This window comes from Palaemon carinicauda, chromosome 36, assembly GCF_036898095.1.
Source record: "Palaemon carinicauda isolate YSFRI2023 chromosome 36, ASM3689809v2, whole genome shotgun sequence".
In the NCBI taxonomy this organism is placed as follows: Eukaryota; Metazoa; Arthropoda; class Malacostraca; order Decapoda; family Palaemonidae; genus Palaemon; species Palaemon carinicauda.
The window spans coordinates 71431955-71455549 of record NC_090760.1 but is presented as its reverse complement, the minus strand read 5'-3'; the positions used below and the strand labels follow the sequence as shown (position 1 = coordinate 71455549).

The 23595-nt window shown below is 47.3% G+C and overlaps 1 protein-coding gene across 1 annotated transcript in view; it reads left to right on the top strand.

The window, feature by feature from the left end:
• LOC137628897 (uncharacterized) overlaps window positions 1–23595 on the top strand; it is an 84870-nt gene that overhangs the window by 10771 nt on the left and 50504 nt on the right. The window contains exon 2 of the mRNA XM_068360159.1: window positions 6468–6612. Within this exon, the coding sequence (XP_068216260.1) occupies window positions 6468–6612 (145 nt within the window). The remainder of the gene's footprint in view (window positions 1–6467; window positions 6613–23595) is intronic.

Below are 23595 nucleotides of genomic sequence, written 5' to 3'. Positions count from 1 at the left end.
AGTTTTATGAGAAAGGTCTTGAATAGCCTGGACCAAGTCCCCTGGACTTTTTTCCGATGAGAGTGACCTCCCCATCCCTCCTTTGAGGCGTCTGAGTGAATCGTCACCGACGGGGGAGGTGGCTGAAGAAGAACCTGACTTCTTTAGATGTCTGGCTTGGGACCAAGGCCTGAGAAGAGTACTTAGCCGAAGCGGCTGGTCTTCTCAGATCTCTTCACGCGTTTGATGCATAACTTCTCCAAACTCCGATTGCATCCTTTAGCTGTGCTCTTAGCACTGGGTCTGTCACCGAAGCAAACTGGAGAGAGCGCAGTACTCTCTCCTGCTCGTGTCTTGATATCCTTTCGGAATCTTGAAGTCTCTTGACAGAACCCGCTATCTCCTTCCTTTTCTTCGCTGGGGTGGAGAAACGGTGTGACAAAAGGTCCCAGTGGATCTTAGCCACTGGAACTTTTGAGATGGAGAAAGTCGAGACTTTTTCTGTTGATCTTGAAGCCTAGGTACTCTAGGAACTGGTTCACTGACTGGAAGCTTGCAAGCATTCTGTCTCGGATGCTGCCCACACCAACCAGTCGTCCAGGTAGGCTACTACCTGAATTCCCTTTAGGCGAAATTGTTTGAGAGCTACGCTCGCAAGCTTCGTAAAAATCCTTGGGGCTATGTTTAGCCCGAATGGCATGGCTCCGAAGGCGTATAGTCTTCGCTGTAGCCTGAACCCTAGGTAGGGGGAGAGTCGATGGCTAATTGGAATGTGCCAGTAGGCATCTGACAAGTCTATAGAGACGGAATATGCCCTCTTGGGCAGTAAGGTCCTTATGTGTTGCAGTGTTAGCATTTTGAATTTGCAATTCACTATGAACTTGTTAAGTGGCGACAAGTCCAGAATGACTCTGAGCTTTTCCGAGTCTTTCTTGGGAACACAAAACAGCCTCCCTTAGAAATTGATGGGCTTCACCCTTTTTCTCCAACCGTTCTTGAACGTACTCCTCCATAACGGGGGTGGAGTGTTGGAAAAACCGAAGGTACGGGGGTGGAGTGCTGTACCAGCTCCCGCCCAATCCATTCTTGAGTAGGCTGTGGGCCCAGGGATCGAAGGTCCACCGATCCCGAAATTTCAGAAGTCTCCCTCCTACCGGTATCACCTCACTTGGACTGCCGTCCTGAGGTCTTGCCTTCCTGACCACGACCACCCCTGAATCCCCTTCCCCTTGAGGGGCGTCTAGACGAGCCTCTGGCTGCTCCTCTAGGCTTTGCTCGGAAGGAAGTAGACTGCCCTTCGAACGCTGGGGTGAAAGCCGTGGACTGTGTCGACACGGCCTGGGGTACCCACTGAAAGGTGGTCGGGGTTTGTGCCACGATCTGGGGCACTGGGGGCAATGGCAATTGCAGTTGCTGTTGCTGTCTAAGAGGCTTGGCTGGCCGAGACGGTAGCCTAGTCCTCATAGTCTTCCTCTTTGGTTGAGGACCCTCATCCGGGGAAGACTTTCTTTTGATAGCCAGGTCCCACTTCTGGAGAAGGTTTCTATTCTCCAAGGTGGCTTTATCAAAAACTTCTTTGACCAAGTCGGTAGGGAAAAAGGTCTTTTCCCCAAATGTTGGAGGAGATTAGTTTCTTTAGCTCGTGCCTCACTGTAGCCGAGGTAAACACAAACTCCCTACAAGCTCTCCTTGCCTTGACGAAGCCATAAAGGTCCTTCGTCACTGTGGCCAGATGAGGCTTGGCCACTACCATGAACATTTCATGGACCTTGGGGTCACTTGCCATCGTCTCGAGAGTAGTCTGAAGAGACATTGAGGCAGTCAGTCTTTCTTTTGTATCGAACTCACTTCGCAAAAGAAAGTCAGACAGCTTAGGGAGGTCCTTGCCGAACTGACGTCCGGCAATATCAGCCTCCAACTTTCCCACTTAGAACGTAAGATGGACGTCCTTCCAATCTTTGTGGTCCATAGGCAGGGCCAGCGACAAGGGTTTACACTCCTCTAGGGAGGGGCAAGACTTGCCGGCCTCGATTGCTTTTAGTACAGCCAGAAACCCTTTCTGTAAAAGGGGGAAGGCTCTAGTAGGCGAGGACACAAAGGAAGGGAGCTTCCTATTCAATGCAGCTACCTTTGAGTTAGAGAAGCCCCTCTCTTTCATCGAAGATGAAAGTAGAGCTTGAGCCTTAGCATGGTCATCACTATGACCTCCTTCGGCTCTGCCTCCTCCTTTGAAGCTGGTTCCTTCCTCAGCCGGACATAACAGTCCGGATATGGTGCCTTGCTGGGCCAGAATTCCACCCTCCAGGGGAACTGAGCCCAGCATATCCGAGATGACGATCTTTCCAGTCGTCATCGACATGTGCTCAGCATACCTCCATGGGTTAGCATCCGAGCACAAAGGAAGGTCTTTCACATTGAGCTTTTCTGGGGCCCATGTGATTCTGCAAGGCACTGCATTCGCAGTTCCATTGCAGCCGCCTTCTCCTGATTCTCCTTCTGCATTTGTTGGATCATTCCAACAATAGAAGAGAGGGCCTGTCCCAGCTCTACTGGGAGACCGGCCGATGTAGAGGGACTTGAACTTCATCCTGGGCTTCTGCAAGGAGGTCTTCCTCCTGACACCCGTCCACATCAGATATCCTGTCATTTAGCTGGATGTCTTGCATCGCGACCGCGACTTCAGCATCCACCTGGATCTGAACTTAGGGGATCTCCTCTTGAGGCTGGGGGATCACTGCATCAGCTGATGCCTTAGGGAAAAGATACGCCCTCATCTTCTCACTTGGAAGATAAGGGCCAGAAGTGTACTTTTGGAAGCCCCTTACCCAGGTACGAAGCTTCTTCCTAGCTATTTAAATGTCTCATTAATCAGGTTAGTGCACACAGTACATACCTGAGGGTCCCAATACTGGAGATCATCCTTGGAGACAGCGTATGCTGCGTGTCTCCTACAAAACTCATGTCCGCAGAGGTTCTTGCTGCTGACATTGCAGAAAGCACTTCCCCACTTCGGAGTGTCCTTCTGTAAAGAGAAGAAATTTCCATGAGTATCAAGTGAACTATGTATCACTGGATATGCATAGTATAGCATAACAATTCAGAAATTAAAGACACACACTTGTGTTTCCCTCACAACCCATTGCTGCAGCCTTCCAGATAATAAAATCAAAATGGTTTATCTCTACTAGAGTAACCAGTGCAAAGTTTCCAGAGGAAACAGGTGGAGCTCACACCTAGGCAATGATTTTAAAATCCGGGATAATAGACAGGGAAGAACTCTGCTTCTTGTCTGAAGGCAACAGCAAAGGGCCGTGCAAGAAAACACAATAGTGTTAGAAGATACAGTGCTGTACCTAAACTTTTACTATAGTTTTCTTCTTACTGTATATGCTATACAGAAGAATACTAGTACAGTATAGGAGGATGTGTGCCGGCCTGCCTTTGCCGGCCGGCACACACCACAATTAGCTTTAAAGTATACTACTTAACAGCTATAGGGCGGCAGCCCTCTGGTTCAAATGCCTGTGCTGGCGGCAGCAGCTGCCGGCCAGCAACAGCCAGTGTTGGCCGGCAATGATTGCCGGCCAGCAACTACACAAGGTAGTACCCAGCTGCCGGCCACACTCTTGGTGACCGGCAGACAAGGACTGACATAAGCCGGCCGGCAAAGGTACAAGACCGATGCCAGCCGGCAGCAAAAGAACCAGAAGACTACACCTGCCCGGCTGCCGGCCTCATAGGCCGGCAGCCGGGACAGGTACAGCACTAGAAGAAAATAGAATGGATGCCGGGATAAGAGTGTACACAACCCCCCAAGCCCGGCAACCGAAAGAGTGCATATAAGGAAGGGGAGAAACTTAATTCAGGCTTCCTTGATCAATGCCGTCCGGCTCTGCCGGCAGGCATGGATGAGGGACCAAGAGAGGTCCGGGCAGCACTCGAAAACATAAGACCCTTGCCGTCCAGCATCTCTGCCGGCCGGCAATGGGCTTAGTCAATTCCACATCCCAACCTATACTAGGTCCAGAAGTAGAATGACATACAGTACAGTAATACCCCTGCCGGCCAGCTCTGCCGGCCGGCAAGGTACAGTACAGTAATGGCTAGGCCATTACGGAGATAGAGGGGGAAGGGACAAGAGGGTCCTGCCAACCTTGCTTTAGTGACAGATCACCCGCAGCCAAGAACTTTGTCTTAGCCTATGGGAGATCTAAGGGAAAGGGCCAGCACAGTAGTATAATACCTGCCAGCTTCCAGAGCACCAAAGCAAGGAAGGCGTTGCTACTCCCAAGGGAAGATTTTATCCTCCCCGAGAACAGCAACAGGACTTAGTCTGGTCGATCACACAAGAAGGAATCATAACTACAGAAACCTTCGATAGTGACCTAAGGGAGCTAAGCTCCCTTTTGTAAGTGTTAGGTCAGCGAGGGAGACTCTGCCCCAAGCCAGACAACACGGACTCAGACTAAAAACTCTGTTGTTCTGTCCCTCTTTGAACCAGACTCTGCTGGAACAGGAAGGTACAGTAACACCCTAGTATAGTTTTATCGAAAATAAATTCGGAAAAAACCACTTAGGGATAAGCCCAAGGCTTAAACAGAGGGAAAGGGATTGCATACCTTCTCCGAAGAAAAGAAAGCAACCGGGGAGTATAATAAAGTATACTAAGGCTCCATAAGCAATTAGCCTAGGCACCAAGAGAATCGATTACCTGATTCACCGAAACTCTCACGTATACAATCTTGGAAATATTCCACACAGTCTAAAATGTATAAAATATAGCCTAAAGCTTCAATAAAATTTTAATTACACTCGGAAAAACCAAAATCATGCATTAAGTACTAGGACCAAACGACTAGGCTACATGGCCTAGCGTAGGCCAGAATGGCGAATACTTCGCCAAATAATACTAAGCACGAAAGGAAATCCTATGTAAAGCTAAATAGCTAAAATTTATGGATCAAGTAAAGATAAGCACCCCCGCAGGAACAGGGAGTGCTTATCTTTACTTGCTCAAATTTGGGAGTGCTTTTCTTTACTTGCTTAAATTCGCATAGTTTAACATTTCTATTAGTTACTTTAATGAGCTGTCGTTTTTTCTATTTGGGATAATTATTTGTTCTGACAGGTTGTTTTTTCTTTTGAATAGTTAAATATTTACTCTATTAACGAGTTCCTTAAACGCGTTGTTTGCTCCTCTTATTTGGGGATATAACTTTAGCTGTTCTGATGGGTTGGTTCCTCTTATGGATTTTTAAACCATTGCTTATTGTCTTAGGAGGTAACATTTTACTTTTTAGTATGATATACCTCAGAAAATCTTAAGGAAACCAGTCCTAACATGGGCCATTCTTTGTATGAACAAATTATTAAGCCACTGTTGGTTGAGGACCCAACTCCTGCGATTAACTGGATGAAGCATCAGAAACTTTTTGAACTCTTATTTGCATAAATTCATGTGGAGCGAACGAAACAAGAACAAGTTTCATAGGTTTTGTAACTAATGCAAGACAAAATTATTTTAATTAATTTTTTGCGTTTATGATTTCCGGACTCGACATCAAAATTTCAATGATTTTTTATTTTATATTTTAAAGAGATAAATATCATGTTTTATTCACTAATAAAACGTCAAAATGTGTGTTTTAAAGCTGAGACCATAATAATATGGCTGCTCGTTCCTAGCTGAAGTGCTTAACTATACTTGATCCCATTAGGGAGTGCTCATCTTTACTTGCTCAAATTCGGGAGTGCTTTTCTTTACTAGTCGGTTATGGGGGTGCTTATCTTTACTTGATCCAAATTTATTAAGCAAAACAACCAGGAAAGTCACTCTGACTAACTAATTTATACCTAGCGAGTGACAGTGTCCAGGACACCTCTGGTAGGCTACGGCTCTTGTATCAAAGATTAATCCTATTAATCACTCAAAATTTTACCAAGAGCTTACATTTATACATAACAGACACTATACTCAACTTATCCGAGGTCAACGAAGACGAAGAAGCCATGAAAAGCTGAATAAATCCAAGATTTGCGAGAAAAACAGGAAAAAACACCGAGTTGTTAAACTACGCAAAAAGGAATACAGATGGCGCCAGGATTGGCGCCAGGCACGCATACGAATCGGGGGATAGGGAAGCCTTGGGAGCGGCTCCCCTTTTTCTTTCCCGAATTCGTATCTCGTCAATCTCCCTCCTACGAGACGAATCTCTGTTCAGGTCGTAGATTGCCATGTGACGTGTCTAGAATACGTCCTCTGATATGTCGCGATATCCCTTTCACGAGGGATACTCGCTCCAGGAGTTAGAATTCTGGTACCTTAAGGTAAATTCTCTGGGAATATCGCCGTAGTTGTAATATACCCTAGGAAGCTACCCTATAGGAACTTCCATCAGGACGACATGTCTTGAGCCCAAAAAAACACTTGTGTATCTGCAAAATATTGGTATTTTTTTAAAGTTCTGATATATTTTCTTTTTTTATAGCAGTTGGAACTGAAGCTGGAGGAAGCGAAAAAGTTACTTCGCCTTAAGAAGCAAAAGCTCAAGAAATATGGCAGACGCATTGAAGCAAAGCAGCACGTTCAGGAAACTCTCAAGAGGTTTCAGACTGTGGCAGAATCACAAGACGGTAAAAGTTTAATCTCTCATACTCCAAAGAATATCAGTTTAAGTCATTCCGTTTATTTTTTTATTTATACTGACAGAGAGCTAAGGTCTCTAGATGCTGGTGAGAAGACCTTGACCTGTTAGTAGTTGAGAAAGACAGAGTAAATGGCAGAAGCGATCCGATAGTAATTATTTCCTGTTCAAGGCTATGCCACACAGGCAGCATTTCGGCAGGTGCTTGCAGGAGGGATTGAGGCTAGAATTTGAAATTTTTATATTCCTATGAGACCTTCCCAGACAGAATTTTCAACTCTATGAATAACCTCATTGAAGTATCAGCTGGGTCCGGCCTGCACTTGCGGAATTATCGGCAGTGTGGACACTGTAAAGGGATGAGTTACATTACAGATATTGAGGGTGATTTATATTATCAAGGAGAATGGCTAATCAGAGATGTGTGGAATTTTTTTCATGTATTGAGATGCAGAAATATTTATTATCTTTTGTATATGCAGCACAGGTACAGTAATGATTAATTTTTCGAAGAGATAACTATAAAGGAAAAAGTTTATTAATATTGTAGTAGCTGAACTAGAACAATGTTAGAAAGGGTTTTACCTTCTTAGAGCTGATGCAAAGAGCAGGAAAGGGTTGAGAAAGTGGAAGGGCCTAATTAGAAGTGAGGAGAAGGATGAAAGACAGGTACAGTAATTGCTACTGTAGTTTAAAAGAATACAAATTTTTTTTTGTGCTTTGGCATCACTGTATGTCATATATGCAATACTGTATATAGGGAATATCAGAGAAATAATTATAAAGAAATATGTAGGTAAAAGAGGAGCAGTAAGTCCTCAGGTTGCAATGATTCCCACTTACAATGTTTCATGGATACAACATAGCTTCTATGAAGGATTTGTATTTTTTTATTTTGCTGTTTTTATCATTATTTTTAAATATTAACTTAGCCGGTGAATATATAGCTGCAACTCTGTTGCTCGACAGACAACTCTACGGAAAAACTCGCCAGTGATCGCTACACAGGTTGCGGGTGTGCCCAACAGCGCCATCTGTCGACCAGATACCCAGCTCTTATGTAAACAAAGACTCAATTTTCTCTCTGTCGACGTGTCGACAAGACGTACTTTACTCGCTGTTGCTAAACTGGAGTTTTTCAATATCAAACTTACCCGATGATCATATAGCTGCATCCCTGCTGCCCGACAGAAAAAACCTACGGGCGGAATACGCCAGCGATCGCTATACAGGTGGGGGTGTACATCAACAGCGCCATCTGTCAAGTAGGTACTCAAGTACTCGATGTCAACAAAGAACCAATTTTCCCTCTGTCGTGCCACAGGCAAGACCTACTAAATACGCCGTCCCTAACTGGATTTGTTTTCACAACGATTTGGTGAAGTACACTATTCCAGTTTTGAGCTTTCGCTATGCAGGGGTTTTATCTTCATTTCAAAACTTGAACTCGTTTTGGATAGATTTAATTATGGTGACGAAGAGAGTATGGACTCTCTTTCACTTTTAAATGGCCGACCCTTCCCTTAGACGGAAGTGTGTTTAGGTTTTTGGTAATTTTGCTTAACAAGTTATAGATCTATTTATTTTATATCTCTCCGCCTTTATAGGCCTCTTCGATTAACTTTCCATTTATTATAAACTTATAAAAATTAATTTTTATGTTTGTTTATATGCGACCTTTCCTAATAGTAGGCGGTCCTTACTTGGAACCGAAGTTAATTAACATTGAGCCCGTCATATCGTATTTACCTTTTAAGAATTTATACTTTTTTAATTTTAATGTTTTTGAAAGATTTTCTTTGATAGTCTCGAACTGTTTTCAAAGATGAACTAACGTTTAGTTTAGTCTCCGCAGTTGTTGACGTTCAGAACGTTCAACATGCGCTCTATCGTTACGATAGAGAGAGAGTATTTCACGGTTTCACGTTGCAGTAAGAGTAAACCGATTCTAGCGTTTCGTTCATTCTTTCTTAGCTTAAATGGTTTAAATTCTAATAAAGGAACTTTTTATTTGGGAAACCTTTCAGTTTTTTCCTTTAGCAAATAATATGTTTTAACGATATATAATTGGGCTCTTCTCTCAGGTTCTAAGTCAAGAGAGAAGAGAGAGAGAGATAGAGACGGAGGGAGAGAGAGGAGAATAAACGTTTCGTTCAAGCGGGTAACGTTGTTCTCGTTTTTTTTTTTTTTTTTCTCTTCTCCCTAGTCGCTGTAGGGGAAGAAGGTAAAACGTTTCTAGAGTTTTATTCTTGTTCCCAGGCTTTATGCGGTGAGAGCTTTTAAACGTAGTTTATTTGATCTAGTGTTTAGTCTCTTTTCCAGCCACTGAATTCTTTATCTTTCATTATGTTTTTCTGTTGCATTGTAAAACTGTTTTCGCAATTACTACCTTTTAATGAAGGATAGGATTGCGTGTTTCAGGTACAATCACTTAAAGTTTCGATTTCAGTGAAATAAGTGCAAACAGAAAATCAAAAGTGATAAAGTGATATGCGCAAAGTGTTACAGTGTTGCGTTCGAGGGTTCGTCTGTTCGTACCAGTTGTTCACCTAGTCCGATACCTCTTACAAGCTCCCAAGCCCAGGGGAGAAGTAATGTCGAAGGACTTATGGGTTCCACAGGCCTTGATCGACGAACAGACGTTTCCCTCCGTGGTTTCGGGTGTATCTACACACGTTGCCGACGTGATCGCCCCACCCACACAAAGACGAGAGAGCCCATTTATTCCTCGTCTGCGGAAGAGGTTTCTCTTAGAAACCATGGACCAAATCTTGCAGCTTTTTAAGTGCAAGTCGGTCCCTTCCGCGCAAGTCCAACGGCCTAGGTGTAGCCACTGGGTCAGTTCGGACTCGCTGCAGTCATCCGACGACTGCACACCTCCCAAGAGAGGCAAGGTGGTACCGCAACAGGCAGTAACTCCGTCTGTTGCCGCACCAGCTGTTTTAGACCCTCAGTCACAACGGACAGTAGCTCCGTTTGTTGCCGTCTTTTGTAGACCCTAGTGGTCCATGCTGCAGACTATGCAGTCTCAGCTTGCTTCCTTCATGCAGGAGTATCGTGCTGAGTAGGTTGACACTGCACCTGTTAACCTACAACCTGCCACGGTTGTGCGCTCAGCAGATACTGCGGCTGCCTGCTCCCACACTCCACCTGTGAGAGCTCCACCACCGATGCGCAGTCGACCCTGCCAGACGCAAGTTCATGCTGCACCCTCCGTTGACATGCGTGAGCTACCGCATCAGCAGTGGGAAGGTGCTGTCAAGCTGCCGTGTTTTGACGCAATGCGGCATGCTCCGCAACCCACGGCAGTCCCTCCCACGCACCAGCACTCCGCTTTTGTTGTTGCCAGCTCCCACACTCCGACTGCGGAGAAGGTTGATGATGCACCCGTTGGCCTACAGCCTGCCACGGTTGTGCGCCCAGCATGGCTGCCTGCTCCCACACTCTTGTTGGGAGAGCTCCTCCACCATGCGCAGTCGACCCTGCCAGACGTATGCTGACTCCCACAGACACACGGAGCACTCCGTTGCCGTGCGTGAGCTACCACAAGCTGCCGTGTTTTGACACGGTGTGTCAGCCTCCGCAACACACTGTGGTTACCGCCACTCGCCCGCAGCAGACTAGTCAGTCAGGAGTTGAGGCTTCCCCACACAGCTTTGGTTGTTGCCAACTCACAGACTGTCAAGCAGTTACATGACGTTGCCTTCTGGTCTGCTACTATGCACCAGTGCTGTATGTCCTCACGCACCTGTTGTGGTTGACAGTTCAGTTTTTGACAGTTCACAGGCTGTCAAGCAGTTACATAACGTTGCCTTCTGGTCTGCTGCTTATGCACCAGTGAAACCCTCACTGAGATAACCTAGCTTTTCTCGGACATGGTTCCTGTAGATGAGAAAGTGCTGTTCTCCCTCCTTCTGATTTTCCCTTGAGGACTCTGTCATTTGGAGAGGAGCCTTAAGCTGCTTAGCCTCCTATGGACTTTAATTAAAGCATACATGCTTCCAGGGATGGTAAATGGTTCCGCTTCAGTCGCTAACCCCGTCTGTTGCCACACCTGCTCCCATAGACCTTGGGCTTTGTTGCAAGACATGCAGTCCAAGCTTAGTCCTTGATAGAGGATTTTTTTTTACGGAGAAGAACCTTCTAGCCAACAACCTTCCTACCGGTTGGTTGTACGCCCTGTTGACGCTGAGGTATCCTACTCACGTCCGCCAGTTGAGATGGTTCCTCCACCGGTGCGACCCAGTGTGGGTTGCCAGTCGCACGTTGACGTTAAGCGACTCTCGGAGGTGGTTATGGACGTTCAGTGTGTCACTAGGAAGATGTTCAACAACCAGCAGAGGTGACTTGTTGTGACGCAGTGCGGCAACCTCAGCAACCCGATAAGGGGTTGTCTGCACAACCCAGACAGTCTAGACAGTTTCGGGTTGTCGCTGTACTTCCTCGCGTCCCCATGGTTGACAGTTCACAGACTGTGCAGCAGTACCATGATCTTGTGTCCGGCTCCGTCACGCATCCACCAGTGCGACCGGATTCAGCGAGTCAGACGTTGCCCACTCCGTTGCCGTTTCCTCATCAGTTTCGGATGAGGAACCCTCTGATGAGGACATGGCTGAACAAGACGATCAACCCCCAGCCCTGCTATCCATCCAGAAGATGCTGAAGAAGGAACACGGCCCTGTCAGGCTGTGGATGAGTCTGGTTAGGACACTGTCATCCGTGGTTCAATTGGTGTCACTTGGAAGACTACACCTCCGTCCTCTTCAGTATCATCTAGCTCTTCACTGGAAAAGGACAAGACGCTAGAAGCGGTCTCGATCCCGGTTTCCGGAAGATAAGTCTGGTCTGACTTGATGAAAGGACTTTATCTACCTTTGGAAGGGTCTTCCCCTGACTGTTCAGACTCCCAACCACGTTCTCTTCTCAGACGCATCGGACGTAGGCTGGGGTGCGACCTTAGGCGGTAGGGAATGCTCGGGATTATGGAACTCGAGTCAAAGGACAATGCATTTCAACTGCAAGAAGCTTCTGGCAGTACGTCTGACCTGGAAAAGCTTCAGGTCTCTCCTTCAAGGCAAAGTAGTGGAGGTGAACACGGTCAACTCCCTGCTTTGATGTACATCTCCTAGCAAGGAGGGACCTACTCTCTGACATGGTACGAGTTCGCAAGTGACCTCCTCTCCTGTTCAACAGGTCTAGACTTTTCTCTAGTAACGAGTTTCATCCAAGGCAACTTGAATGTATTTGCAGATTGTCTCAGTAGGAAGGGACAATAATTCCAACATATTGGACCCTCCACAAGGATGTATGCAAGAGACTTTGGGTCACCTGGGGCCAGCCAACCATAGATCTCTTCGCAACCTCGATGTCCAAGAGGCTCTCAATACTTTGCTCACCTATCCCGGACCCAGCAGTAGTTCTTTTAGATGCCTTTCTACTAGATTGGTCTCATCTAGATCTATATGCATTCCCTCCGTTCTAGATTGTCAACAAGGTACTGCAGAAGTTCGCCTCTCACGAAGGGACAAAGTTGACGCTAGTTGCTTCCCTCTGGCCCGCGAGAGAATAACTTACCGAGGTACTTCGATGGCTAGTAGACGTTCCCAGAACTCTTCCCCTAAGGGTGGACCTGCTACGTCTGCCACGCGTAAAGAAGGTACTCCAAGGCCTCCACGCTCTTCGTCTCACTGCCTTCAGAGTATCGAAAGACTCTCGAGAACTAGAGGTTTTTCGAAGGAGGCAACCAGAGCGATTGCTAGAGCAAGGAGAACATCCACCCTTAGAGTCTACCAATCGAAGTGGGATATCTTCCGAAACTGGTGCAAGTCAGTATCCGTATCCTCGACCAGTACCTCTGTAACTCAAATAGCTGACTTCCTCTTATATCTGAGGAAAGAGCGATCTCTTTCAGCTCCCACTATCAAGGGTTACAGAAGCATATTGGCATCAGTCTTCCGTCACAGAGGCTTAGATCTTTCCAACAATAAAGATCTACAGGACCTCCTTAAGTCTTTTGAGACCACGAAGGAGCGTCGTTTGGTTACACCTGGTTGGAATTTAGACGTGGTTCTAAGATTCCTTATGTCAGACAGGTTCGAACCACTTCAATCAGCCTCCCTGAAAGATCTCACCTTTAAGACTCTTTTCCTGATATGCTTAACCACAGCTAAAAGAGTCAGTGAGATTCATGCCTTCAGCAAGAACATCGGATTCTCATCCGAAACGGCTACATGTTCTACATCTTGGTTTTCTAGCCAAACACGAGCTGCCTTCTCGGCCTTGACCCATATCGTTCGATATTCCAAACTTATCGTATGGTTGGAAATGAACTAGAAAGAGTATCATGTCCTGTAAGAGCTCTTAAGTTCTATTTTAAAACCTTTACGAGGCCCGTCTGAAGCTTTATGGTGTTCAGTTAAGAATCCATCTTTGCCTATGTCAGAGAATTCTTTATCCTATTTTTATCAGACTGTTAATACGAGAAGCTCATTCCCTTCTGAATGAGGAAGACCAAGCTTGGCTGAAGGTAAGGACACACGAAGTTAGAGCTGTCACAACTTCCGTGGCCTTTAAACAAAATAGATCTCTGCAAAATATATTCGACGCAACCTATTGGAAAAGCAAATCAGTGTTCGCGTCTTTTATCTTAAGAATGTCCAGTCTCTTTACGAGAACTGCTACACTCTGGGACCATTCGTAGCAACGAGTGCAGTAGTGGTGGGGGCTCCACCACTACAATTCCCTAATTCCAGAACCTTTTTAATCTTTCTCTTGAAATATTTTTGGGTTGTCCGGAAGGCTAAGAAGCCTTTCGCATCCTACTTGATTTGGCGGGTGGTCAAAATCATTTCTTGAGAAGCGCCTAGATTAGAGGTTTTGATGAGGACCTTTAGTATGGGTTGCAACCCTTCATACTTCAGCTCCTAGGAGTCGCTCAGCATCCTATGAGGATCGCGAGGCTCAGTAAGGAAGACGTACTTAAAAAGGCAGAGTAATTGTTCAAGTCGTCTTCCTTACCAGGTACTTATTTATTTTATGCTTGTTATTTTGAATAACTGCTAAAATGAAATACGGAATACTTAGCTCATAATGTCAACTTGTAATGCTGGTCTCTACCCACCCCCCTGGGTGTGAATCAGCTATATGATCATCGGGTAAGTTTGATATTGAAAAATGTTATTTTCCTTAGTAAAATAAATTTTTGAATATACTTACCCGATGATCATAAATTAAAGGACCCACCCTTCCTCCCCAATAGAGAACCAGTGGGACAGAGGAGAAAATTGGTTCTTTGTTGACATCGAGTACTTGAGTACCTACTTGACAGATGGCGCTGTTGATGTACACCCCCACCTGTATAGCGATCGCTGGCGTATTCCGCCCGTAGGTTTTTTCTGTCGGGCAGCAGGGATGCAGCTATATGATCATCGGGTAAGTATATTCAAAAATTTATTTTACTAAGGAAAATAACATTTTTCACATCTAATTGGTGAAGTACTATATTCTAGTTTTGAGCTTTCGCTGTGCAGGGTTTTTCTTCAAATAAATCCTTGAACTCTTTTTTGTATCGGATTCTTTGTTGATGACTTAGATCGTTTTTTGGAATTTTCCCTTGACCAATTCAAAATGGCTAACCCTTCACAAGTTCCCAAATTTAGGAAATGCAATGCTAGGGACTGTTCTAGGTGTCTTCCGAAGGCTTCTATCGACCCTCACACTGTTTGTTCCAATTGTCGGGGTAAAACCTGTCAATTGGAAGATCGGTGTGAGGAGTGCGTTGGCCTTTCGGAATTCGATTTTATCGAATTTCAAAAAGTACACACGTAGGCTAGAGAGAGATAGAGTTAGGAGAAGTTCTTCTCGATCTATTGATGTATCCTCTCCTCATGCCCCACAACCTATTCCTTCCCCTGTAGTGTTTGCTCCTAACCCCCCTCCTAGCACTCAGGAACCATCGATGGCTGACATGATGCGTGCCATCCAGGCTCTGGGTGAGAGAGTTGAGTCCCTTGCAAGTGACCGCAATCAGCTCATGGCGGATGTTAAGGAGCTTAAGTGCCAAAGTGCAGTGGGAAGTGCTAAAGTGCCAAGTGATAGTGTTGTGGACAGTGTTGCGCTTGAGGGTTCGTCTGTTCGTGCCTGTCGTCCTCCTAGTCCGGGACCTCTTGCAAGCTCCCAAGTCCAGGGGAGAAGCAATGTCGTACGACGCATGGGTTCGAGAGGCTTTAATCAGCGAACAGACGTTCCCTCCGTGGTATCGGGCGTATCTCCCCAAGATCGCCCCTACCTACCTAAGACGAGAGAGCCCATTTATACCTCGTCGTCTGAAGGTGTTTCTCGCAAGAAACTTTGGACCAAGGTCTCGCGACCGTTAAAACGTAAATCGGTCCCTTCAGGACAAGTCCAACGGCCCGGTTGTAGCCACTGGGTCAGTTCGGACTCGTTGCCGTCATCCGATGACTGCTCACCTCCTAAGAGAGGCAAAGCGGTACCGCTTCAGACACTAACACCGTCTGTCGCCGCACCTGCTCCCGTAGACCCTAAGTGGTCTTTACTGCAAGACATGCAGTCTAAGCTTACGTCTCTGATGCAGGACTTTCATGCGGAGAAGGTTGCTGCCGTACCAGCTAGTGCAGTACCTAGCCTACAACCCTCCAAGCGATCGGTTGTGCGTCCTGTGGCTGCTGAGGTAACCTTCTCACGCACACCAGTTGAGAGAGTTCCTCCACCCATGCGTTCCAGTGTGGGCTGCCAGCCGCATGTTGACGTTAAGCGACGCACGGAGGTTGGCTTTGACGTTCTGGATGTTCAACAACCATCAGAGTTGCCTTGTTTTGACGCGGTGCGTCAACCTCCGCAACCCAGTGTGGTTTCCACTGCGCAACCCAGTCAGTCTAGACAGTCTCGGGTAGACGCTGTGTGTCCTCGCGCTACCATGGTTGTTGACAGCTCACAGACTGTGCAGCAGTTCCATGACGTTGCGTGCGGCTCAGTCACGCATGCACCAGTGCGACCGGACTCAGCGAACCAGCCGTTACCCACTCCGTTGCCGTTTCCTCATCAGTTGTCGGATGAGGAACTTTCTGATGATGATGTTGCTGCACATCAGGATGAACAACAATCAGAATTGGACGAGCCTAAGTCTACTCAACCCTCTTTGGACTTTAGAAAAGTTTTGGCTATTTTCAAAGAGCTGTTTCCTGACCAGTTTGTTTCTGTGGCTCCTCGTTCTCCGCCTTCAGAGTTTGTTTTAGGCATGCCCTCTACCGCACCTGCCTTTACTAGACTCGTCCTCGCACGCTCGTCCAAGAGAGCTTTGCGGGTGATAGGAGACTGGTTACAGTCCAAGAAGAGTTTAGGGAAGACAGCATTTGCTTTTCCCCCTGCTAGACTCTCTTCTAGATCGAGCGTCTGGTATGCCACGGGAGAAGTTCTCGGCTTGGGAGTTCCTGCCTCTGCCCAGGGCGACTTCTCAAGTCTTGTAGACTCTCCCCGCTGCCTTGCCATGAGACGCTCAAAGATTTGTTGGTCATCTTCGGACCTGGACCACCTTTTGAAAGGAATCTTTAGGGCTTTTGAAGTTTTTAACTTCTTAGACTGGTGCCTAGGAGCCCTAAGCAGGAAGATCTCTTCGACAGATAAAGAGACTTCTTTGCTCATTATGTCCTGCATGGACAAGGCCGTCCGTGATGGGTCTAATGAGCTTGCTGCATCCTTTGTGTCCGGAGTCCTGAAAAAGCGAGAATCTCTCTGCTCATTCCTTTCTGCTGGAGTTACACCGTGTCAGAGATCTGAGCTTCTCTTTGCTCCTCTTTCCAAGTGCCTATTTCCAGAAGTCCTGATTAAGGAAATAGCCGCTTCGTTAGTGCAGAAGGACACTCACGATCTTGTTGCGTCCTCAGCTCGCAAAGCTCCCCCTTTGCCTACCTTGTCAGCTAGACCAAGGATGGACACTCCAGCGTCTCGCTTTATTCCGCCCTTTCGTGGCAGAGCCTCCAGCAGAGGAGGTGCTCGTGCCGAAGGGAAGCGAGGGAAGAAGAAAGGATCCAAGTCCTTTAAGGGCAGAGTCTGACTGCCCACAACTTCAGACAGCAGTGGGAGCCAGACTCAAGAACTTCTGGCAGGCCTGGGAGAAGAGAGGCGCAGATGCACAATCTGTGAAGTTGCTCAGAGAGGGGTACAAGATCCCGTTTGTACGAAAACCCCCTCTAGCAACGTCTCCCATCGATCTCTCTCCCAGGTACAGAGAGGAAGAAAAGAGACGAGCCTTGAAACGGGAAGTGTCTCTTTTGCTAGAGAAGGGAGCGGTGGTCAAAGTCTCGGACCTTCAATCTCCGGGATTCTACAACCGCCTCTTCTTGGTTTCAAAGAAGACAGGAGGGTGGAGGCCGGTGCTAGACGTCAGTGCTCTGAATGTCTTTGTCACAAAGACGAAGTTCTCCATGGAGACCACAAAGTCAGTCTTAGCAGCGGTCAGAAGGGAAGACTGGATGGTCTCTTTAGACCTAAGGGACGCCTACTTCCACGTCCCCATCCACCCAGACTCCCAACCTTTTCTGAGATTCGTTTTCGAAAAGGTGGCCTACCAGTTTCGGGCCCTGTGCTTTGGCCTAAGCACAGCTCCTCTCGTGTTTACGAGGCTGATGAGGAATGTTGCCAAATTCCTCCATTTATCGGACATCCGAGCCTCCCTTTATTTGGACGACTGGCTTCTCAGAGCTTCTTCCAGTCGTCGCTGTCTGAAGGATCTAAAGTGGACTCTAGATCTGACCAAGGAATTGGGACTCCTGGTCAATGTGGAAAAGTCGCAACTGGTCCCATCCCAAACTATTGTGTATTTAGGGATGGAGATTCACAGTCTAGCTTTTCGGGCTTTTCCGTCGGCCCCCAGAATAAGTCAAGCCCTGTTATTCATCCAGAACATGCTGAAGAAGGAACGCTGCTCAGTCAGGCTGTGGATGAGTCTGGTAGGGACGCTATCATCCCTGGAACAGTTTGTGTCATTAGGAAGACTACACCTCCGTCCGCTTCAATACCATCTAGCTTTTCACTAGAAAAAGGACAAGACGCTAGAGGCGGTCTCGATCCCGATTTCCGAAAAGATGAAGTCTTGTCTGACTTGGTGGAAGGACAATATCAACTTAAGAGAGGGTCTTCCCCTGGCTGTTCAGACTCCCAACCACGTTCTCTTCTCGGACGCATCGGACGTGGGCTGGGGCGCGACGTTAGACGGTCGGGAATGCTCAGGACTGTGGAACTCGAGTCAGAGGAACATGCATATCAACTGCAAGGAGCTGTTGGCAGTACATCTGGCCTTGAAAAGCTTCAGGTCTCTCCTTCGAGGCAAAGTGGTGGAAGTGAACTCAGACAACACCACTGCCTTGGCGTACATCTCCAAGCAAGAAGGGACCCACTCACTGACGTTGTACGAGATCGCAAGGGACCTGCTCATCTGGTCAAAAGGTCAAGACATCTCACTAGTAACGAGGTTCATCCAAGGCAACTTGAATGTCATGGCAGATTGTCTCAGTCGGAAAGGGCAAGTAATTCCAACAGAATGGACCCTCCACAAGGATGTATGCAAGAGACTTTGGGCCACTTGGGGCCAACCAACCATAGATCTCTTTGCAACCTCGCTGACCAAGAGGCTTCCAATCTATTGCTCACCAGTCCCGGACCCAGCAGCAATACATATAGATGCCTTTCTCCTAGATTGGTCACATCTAGATCTCTACGCATTCCCACCGTTCAAGATTGTCAACAAGGTACTGCAGAAGTTCGCCTCTCACGAAGGGACAAGGTTGACGCTAGTTGCTCCCCTCTGGCCCGCGAGAGAATGGTTCACCGAGGTACTTCGATGGCTAGTAGACGTTCCCAGAAGTCTTCCTCTAAGGGTGGACCTTCTACGTCAGCCACACGTCAAGAAGGTACACCAAAGCCTCCTCGCTCTTCGTCTGACTGCCTTCAGACTATCGAAAGACTCTCAAGAGCTAGAGGCTTTTCGAAGGAGGCAGCCAGTGCGATTGCTAGAGCAAGGAGAGCATCCACCCTTAGAGTCTACCAATCGAAGTGGGAAGTCTTCCGAGACTGGTGCAAGTCAGTCTCTGTATCCTCAACCAGTACCTCTGTAGCTCAGATAGCTGACTTTCTCTTATACCTGAGAAAAGGACGATCCCTTTCAGCTCCCACTATCAAGGGCTACAGAAGCATGTTGGCATCGGTCTTCCGGCATAGAGGCTTAGATCTTTCCAACAATAAAGATCTACAGGACCTCCTTAAGTCTTTTGAGACCACTAAGGAGCGTCGTTTGGTTACACCTGGTTGGAATTTAGATGTGGTACTAAGATTCCTCATGTCAGACAGGTTTGAGCCGCTACAATCAGCCTCCCTGAAAGATCTCACTTTAAAGACACTTTTCCTGGTATGCTTAGCCTCAGCTAAAAGAGTCAGTGAGATTCATGCCTTCAGCAAGAACATCGGATTTTCGTCAGAAAAAGCCACATGTTCGCTACAACTTGGTTTTCTAGCCAAAAATGAGCTGCCTTCTCGACCTTGGCCTAAATCGTTCGATATTCCCAGCTTATCGAAGATTGTAGGCAATGAACTAGAAAGAGTCTTATGCCCTGTGAGAGCTCTTAAGTTCTATTTAAAGCGCACTAAACCTTTACGAGGCCAATCTGAAGCTTTATGGTGTTCAGTTAAGAAACCATCTTTGCCTATGTCAAAGAATGCTTTATCCTACTTTATCAGACTGTTAATACGAGAAGCTCATTCACATCTGAGTGAGGAAGACCAAGCTTTGCTTAAGGTGAGGACACACGAAGTTAGAGCTGTCGCAACTTCCGTGGCCTTTAAGCAAAATAGATCTCTGCGAAGTATAATGGACGCAACCTATTGGAGAAGCAAGTCAGTGTTCGCGTCTTTTTATCTAAAGGATGTCCAGTCTCTTTACGAGGACTGCTACACACTGGGACCATTCGTAGAAGCGAGTGCAGTAGTGGGTGAGGGCTCAACCACTACAATTCCCTAATTCCATACCCTTTTAATCTTTCTCTTGAAATGTTTTTAATGTTGTTTTTTGGGTTGTCCGGAAGGCTAAGAAGCCTTTCGCATCCTGGTTGATTTGGCGGGTGGTCAAAGTCATTTCTTGAGAGCGCCTAGATTAGGGGTTTGATGAGGTCCTGTTGTATGGGTTGCAACCCTTGATACTTCAGCTCCTAGGGGTCGATCAGCATCCTAAGAGGATCGCGAGGCTCCGTAAGGAAGACGTACTTAAAAGGCAGAGTAATTGTTCAAGTCGACTTCCTTACCAGGTACCTATTTATTTTGTTTTTGTTATTTTGATAACTTCTAAAATGAAATAAAAAACTCTTAGCTTATAAAATGTAAACATATATTACTGGTCTCTACCCACCATCCTGGGTGTGAATCAGCTATATATTCACCGGCTAAGTTAAATATTTAAAAATGATATTTTGATTATAAAATAAATTTTTGAATATACTTACCCGGTGAATATAAATTTAATGACCCTCCCTTCCTCCCCAATAGAGACGCAGTGGGACGAGGAGAAAATTGAGTCTTTGTTTACATAAGAGCTGGGTATCTGGTCGACAGATGGCGCTGTTGGGCACACCCGCAACCTGTGTAGCGATCGCTGGCGAGTTTTTCCGTAGAGTTGTCTGTCGAGCAACAGAGTTGCAGCTATATATTCACCGGGTAAGTATATTAAAAAATTTATTTTATAATCAAAATATCATTTTTCAATATTAAACTTAGCCGGTGATCATATAAGCTGTCAGCTCTGCTGCCCGACAGAAAAACCTAAGGACAAAATACGCCAGCGATCGCTATACAGGTGGGGGTGTACATCAACAGCGCCATCTGTCGAGCAGGTACTCAAGTACTCCATGTCAACACAGAACCAATTTTCTCTCTGTCGTGCCACTGGCAAGACCTACTAAATACGCTGTTGCTTACTGGATTGATTTTCACATTATTTGGTGAAGTACTCATTTCTAGTTTTTAGCTTTCGCTATGCAGAGGTTATCTTCAATACTTCCTTGCATTCTTTGATTGAATTTTGGATTATTTGTTGACGACTTGGATAGATTTTGAATTTCCCCTTTGACTAATTCAAGATGTTGACCCTTCTCAAGTCCCTAAATACAGGAAGTGTAGTGCTAGGGACTGTTTTAGGCGTCTTCCGAAGGTCTCTATCGATCCTCACACCATTTGTTCCAATTGTCGGGGTAAATCCTGTCAATGGGAAGATCGGTGTGAGGAATGCGTTGGGCTTTCGGAATTCGATTTTGTCGAATTCCTTAAATATTCACGTAGGCTAGAGAGAGATAGAGTCAGGAGGAGTTCATCTCGCTCAGTTGATTTTTCCTCTCCCCATGCCCCACAACCTATTCCTTCCCCTGTAGTGGTTACTCCTGATCCCCCTTCTAGCACTCAACAACCTTCGATGGCAGATATGATGCGTGCCATCCAGGCTCTGGGTGAGAGAGTCGAGTCATTAGCGAGTGACCGCAACCAACTCATGGCAGACGTCAGGGAGTTGAAGGGTAAGAGTGCAGTGGGAAGTGAAGTGAGTGGTAGTGCTGTGAAAAGTGTTAGTGTTGCGCTTGAGGGTGCGTCTGTTCGTGCCTGTCGTCCTCCCAGTCCGGGACCTCTTGCAAGCTCCCAAGCCCAGGGGAGAAGCAATGTCGTACGACTAAAGGGTTCGACAGGCTTTAATCAGCGGACAGACGTTCCCTCCGTGGTTTCGGACGTATCTTGCCAAGATCGCCCCACCCACAAGAAGACGAGAGAGCCCGTTCATTCCTCGTCTGCGGAAGAGGTTTCACGCCAGAAACGATGGACCAAGGTCTCACGGCCTCTCAAACGCAAGGTCCCTTCCGCGCAAGTCCAACGGCCCAGGTGTAGCCACTGGGTCAGTTCGGACTCGCTGCAGTCTTCCGATGACTGCACACCTCCTAAGAGAGGCAAAGTGGTACCGCAACAGGCAGTAACACCGTCTGTTGCCGCACCTGCTGCTGTAGACCCTAAGTGGTCTTTGCTACAGTCTATGCAGACACAGTTAGCATCTTTAATGCAGGAGTGTCGTGCGGAGAAGGTTGACGCTCCACCCGTTAGCCTACAACCAACCACGGTTGTGCGTACAGTAGACGCTGACGCTACCTGCTCCCGCACTCCGCCTGTGAGAGTTCCACCACCCATGCGCAGTGTACCCTGCCAGCCGCACGTTGACGTTCACAGACGCACGCTACCCTCCGTTGACGTTCGCGAGTTACCACAACAACAGGAGGGTGGAGTTAAGTTGCTTTGTTTTGACGCTGTGCGTCAACCTCCGCAACCCACTGTGGTTACCGCTACTCGCCCGCAGCAGACTAGTCAGTCAGGAATAGAAGCTTTGCTTCCCCACACAGCTATGGTTGTTGCCAGCTCACAGACTGACCAACAGTTCCATGACGTTGCGTCCAGTGCAGTCACGCATGCACCCGTGCTGCCGGACTCAGCCGACCAGCTGATTCCTACTCCCTTGCCGCTTCCTCTTCAACATTCAGACGATGGACTCTCTGATGATGACGACGCTGCACTTCTTGACGACCCGCACACGGACATCGACGAACCCAAGACCACGCCTCCCTCCTTGGACTTTAGGAAAGTGCTTGCACTGTTCAAGGATTTATATCCTGATCAGTTTGTCTGCAGCACCACGCTCTCCTCCCTCTGAGTTCGCTTTAGGCATGCAGTCATCCGCACCTGCCTTTACGAAGCTCGTACTCGCCCGCTCATCCAAGAGAGCTTTTAGAGTGCTGGGAGATTGGTTGCAGTCCAAGAAGCAACTTGGGAAGACAGCTTTCATGTTTCCCCCTGTCAAGCTTGCTTCCAGATCTAGCGTCTGGTATGCCACGGGAGAAGTTCTCGGCTTGGGAGTTCCTGCCTCTGCCCAGGGCGACTTCTCAAGTCTTGTAGACTCTCCCCGCAGGCTGGCCATGAGACGCTCCAAGATTTGTTGGACTCCTTCGGATTTAGACCATCTGATGAAAGGAGTATTCAGAGCGTTCGAAGTTTTTAACTTTTTGGACTGGTGTTTGGGAGCGTTGAGCAGGAAGACCTCCCCTTCTGACAAGGAAACTTCCATGCTCATAATGTCCTGCATGGACAAAGCCATACGGGATGGTTCTAGTGAGCTTGCGGCTTCTTTCGTTTCCGGGGTCCTCAAGAAACGGGAACACCTTTGCTCCTTCTTGTCAGCTGGAGTAACCCCATGTCAAAGATCGGAGCTTATGTTTGCTCCTCTCTCGAAGTGCCTCTTCCCTGAGGAGTTGATCAAGGAGATTGCTGCCTCCTTGATTCAAAAAGACACACATGACCTGGTTGCGTCATCCGCACGCAAAGCCACCCCTTTGCCCTCCGTGTCTAGACCCAGGATGGATACTCCAGCGTCAAGGTTCATTCCGCTCTTTCGTGGCAGAGCCTCCAGCAGAGGAGGTGCTCGTGCCGAAGGTAAACGTGGGAGCAAGAAGAAAGGTTCCAAGTCCTTTAGAGGCAGAGTCTGACTGCCACCTTCTTCAGACAGCAGTGGGACCCAGGCTCAAGAACTACTGGCAGGCCTGGGAGAACAGGGGCGCAGACGCACAATCTGTGAAGTTACTCAGAGAGGGGTACAAGATTCCATTCTTGCGCAAGCCCCCTCTAGCAACAACTCCCATCGACCTCTCTCCCAGGTACAGAGAGGAGGACAAGAGACTAGCTTTGCAGCAAGAGGTGTCTCTCTTACTTCAAAAGGGAGCGGTAGTCAAAGTCCGGGACCATCAATCCCCGGGCTTCTACAACCGTCTCTTCTTAGTCGTGAAGAAGACAGGAGGGTGGAGACCGGTGCTAGACGTCAGTGCTCTGAATGTCTTTGTCACAAAGCAGACGTTCACCATGGAGACGACAAAGTCGGTTCTAGCATCGG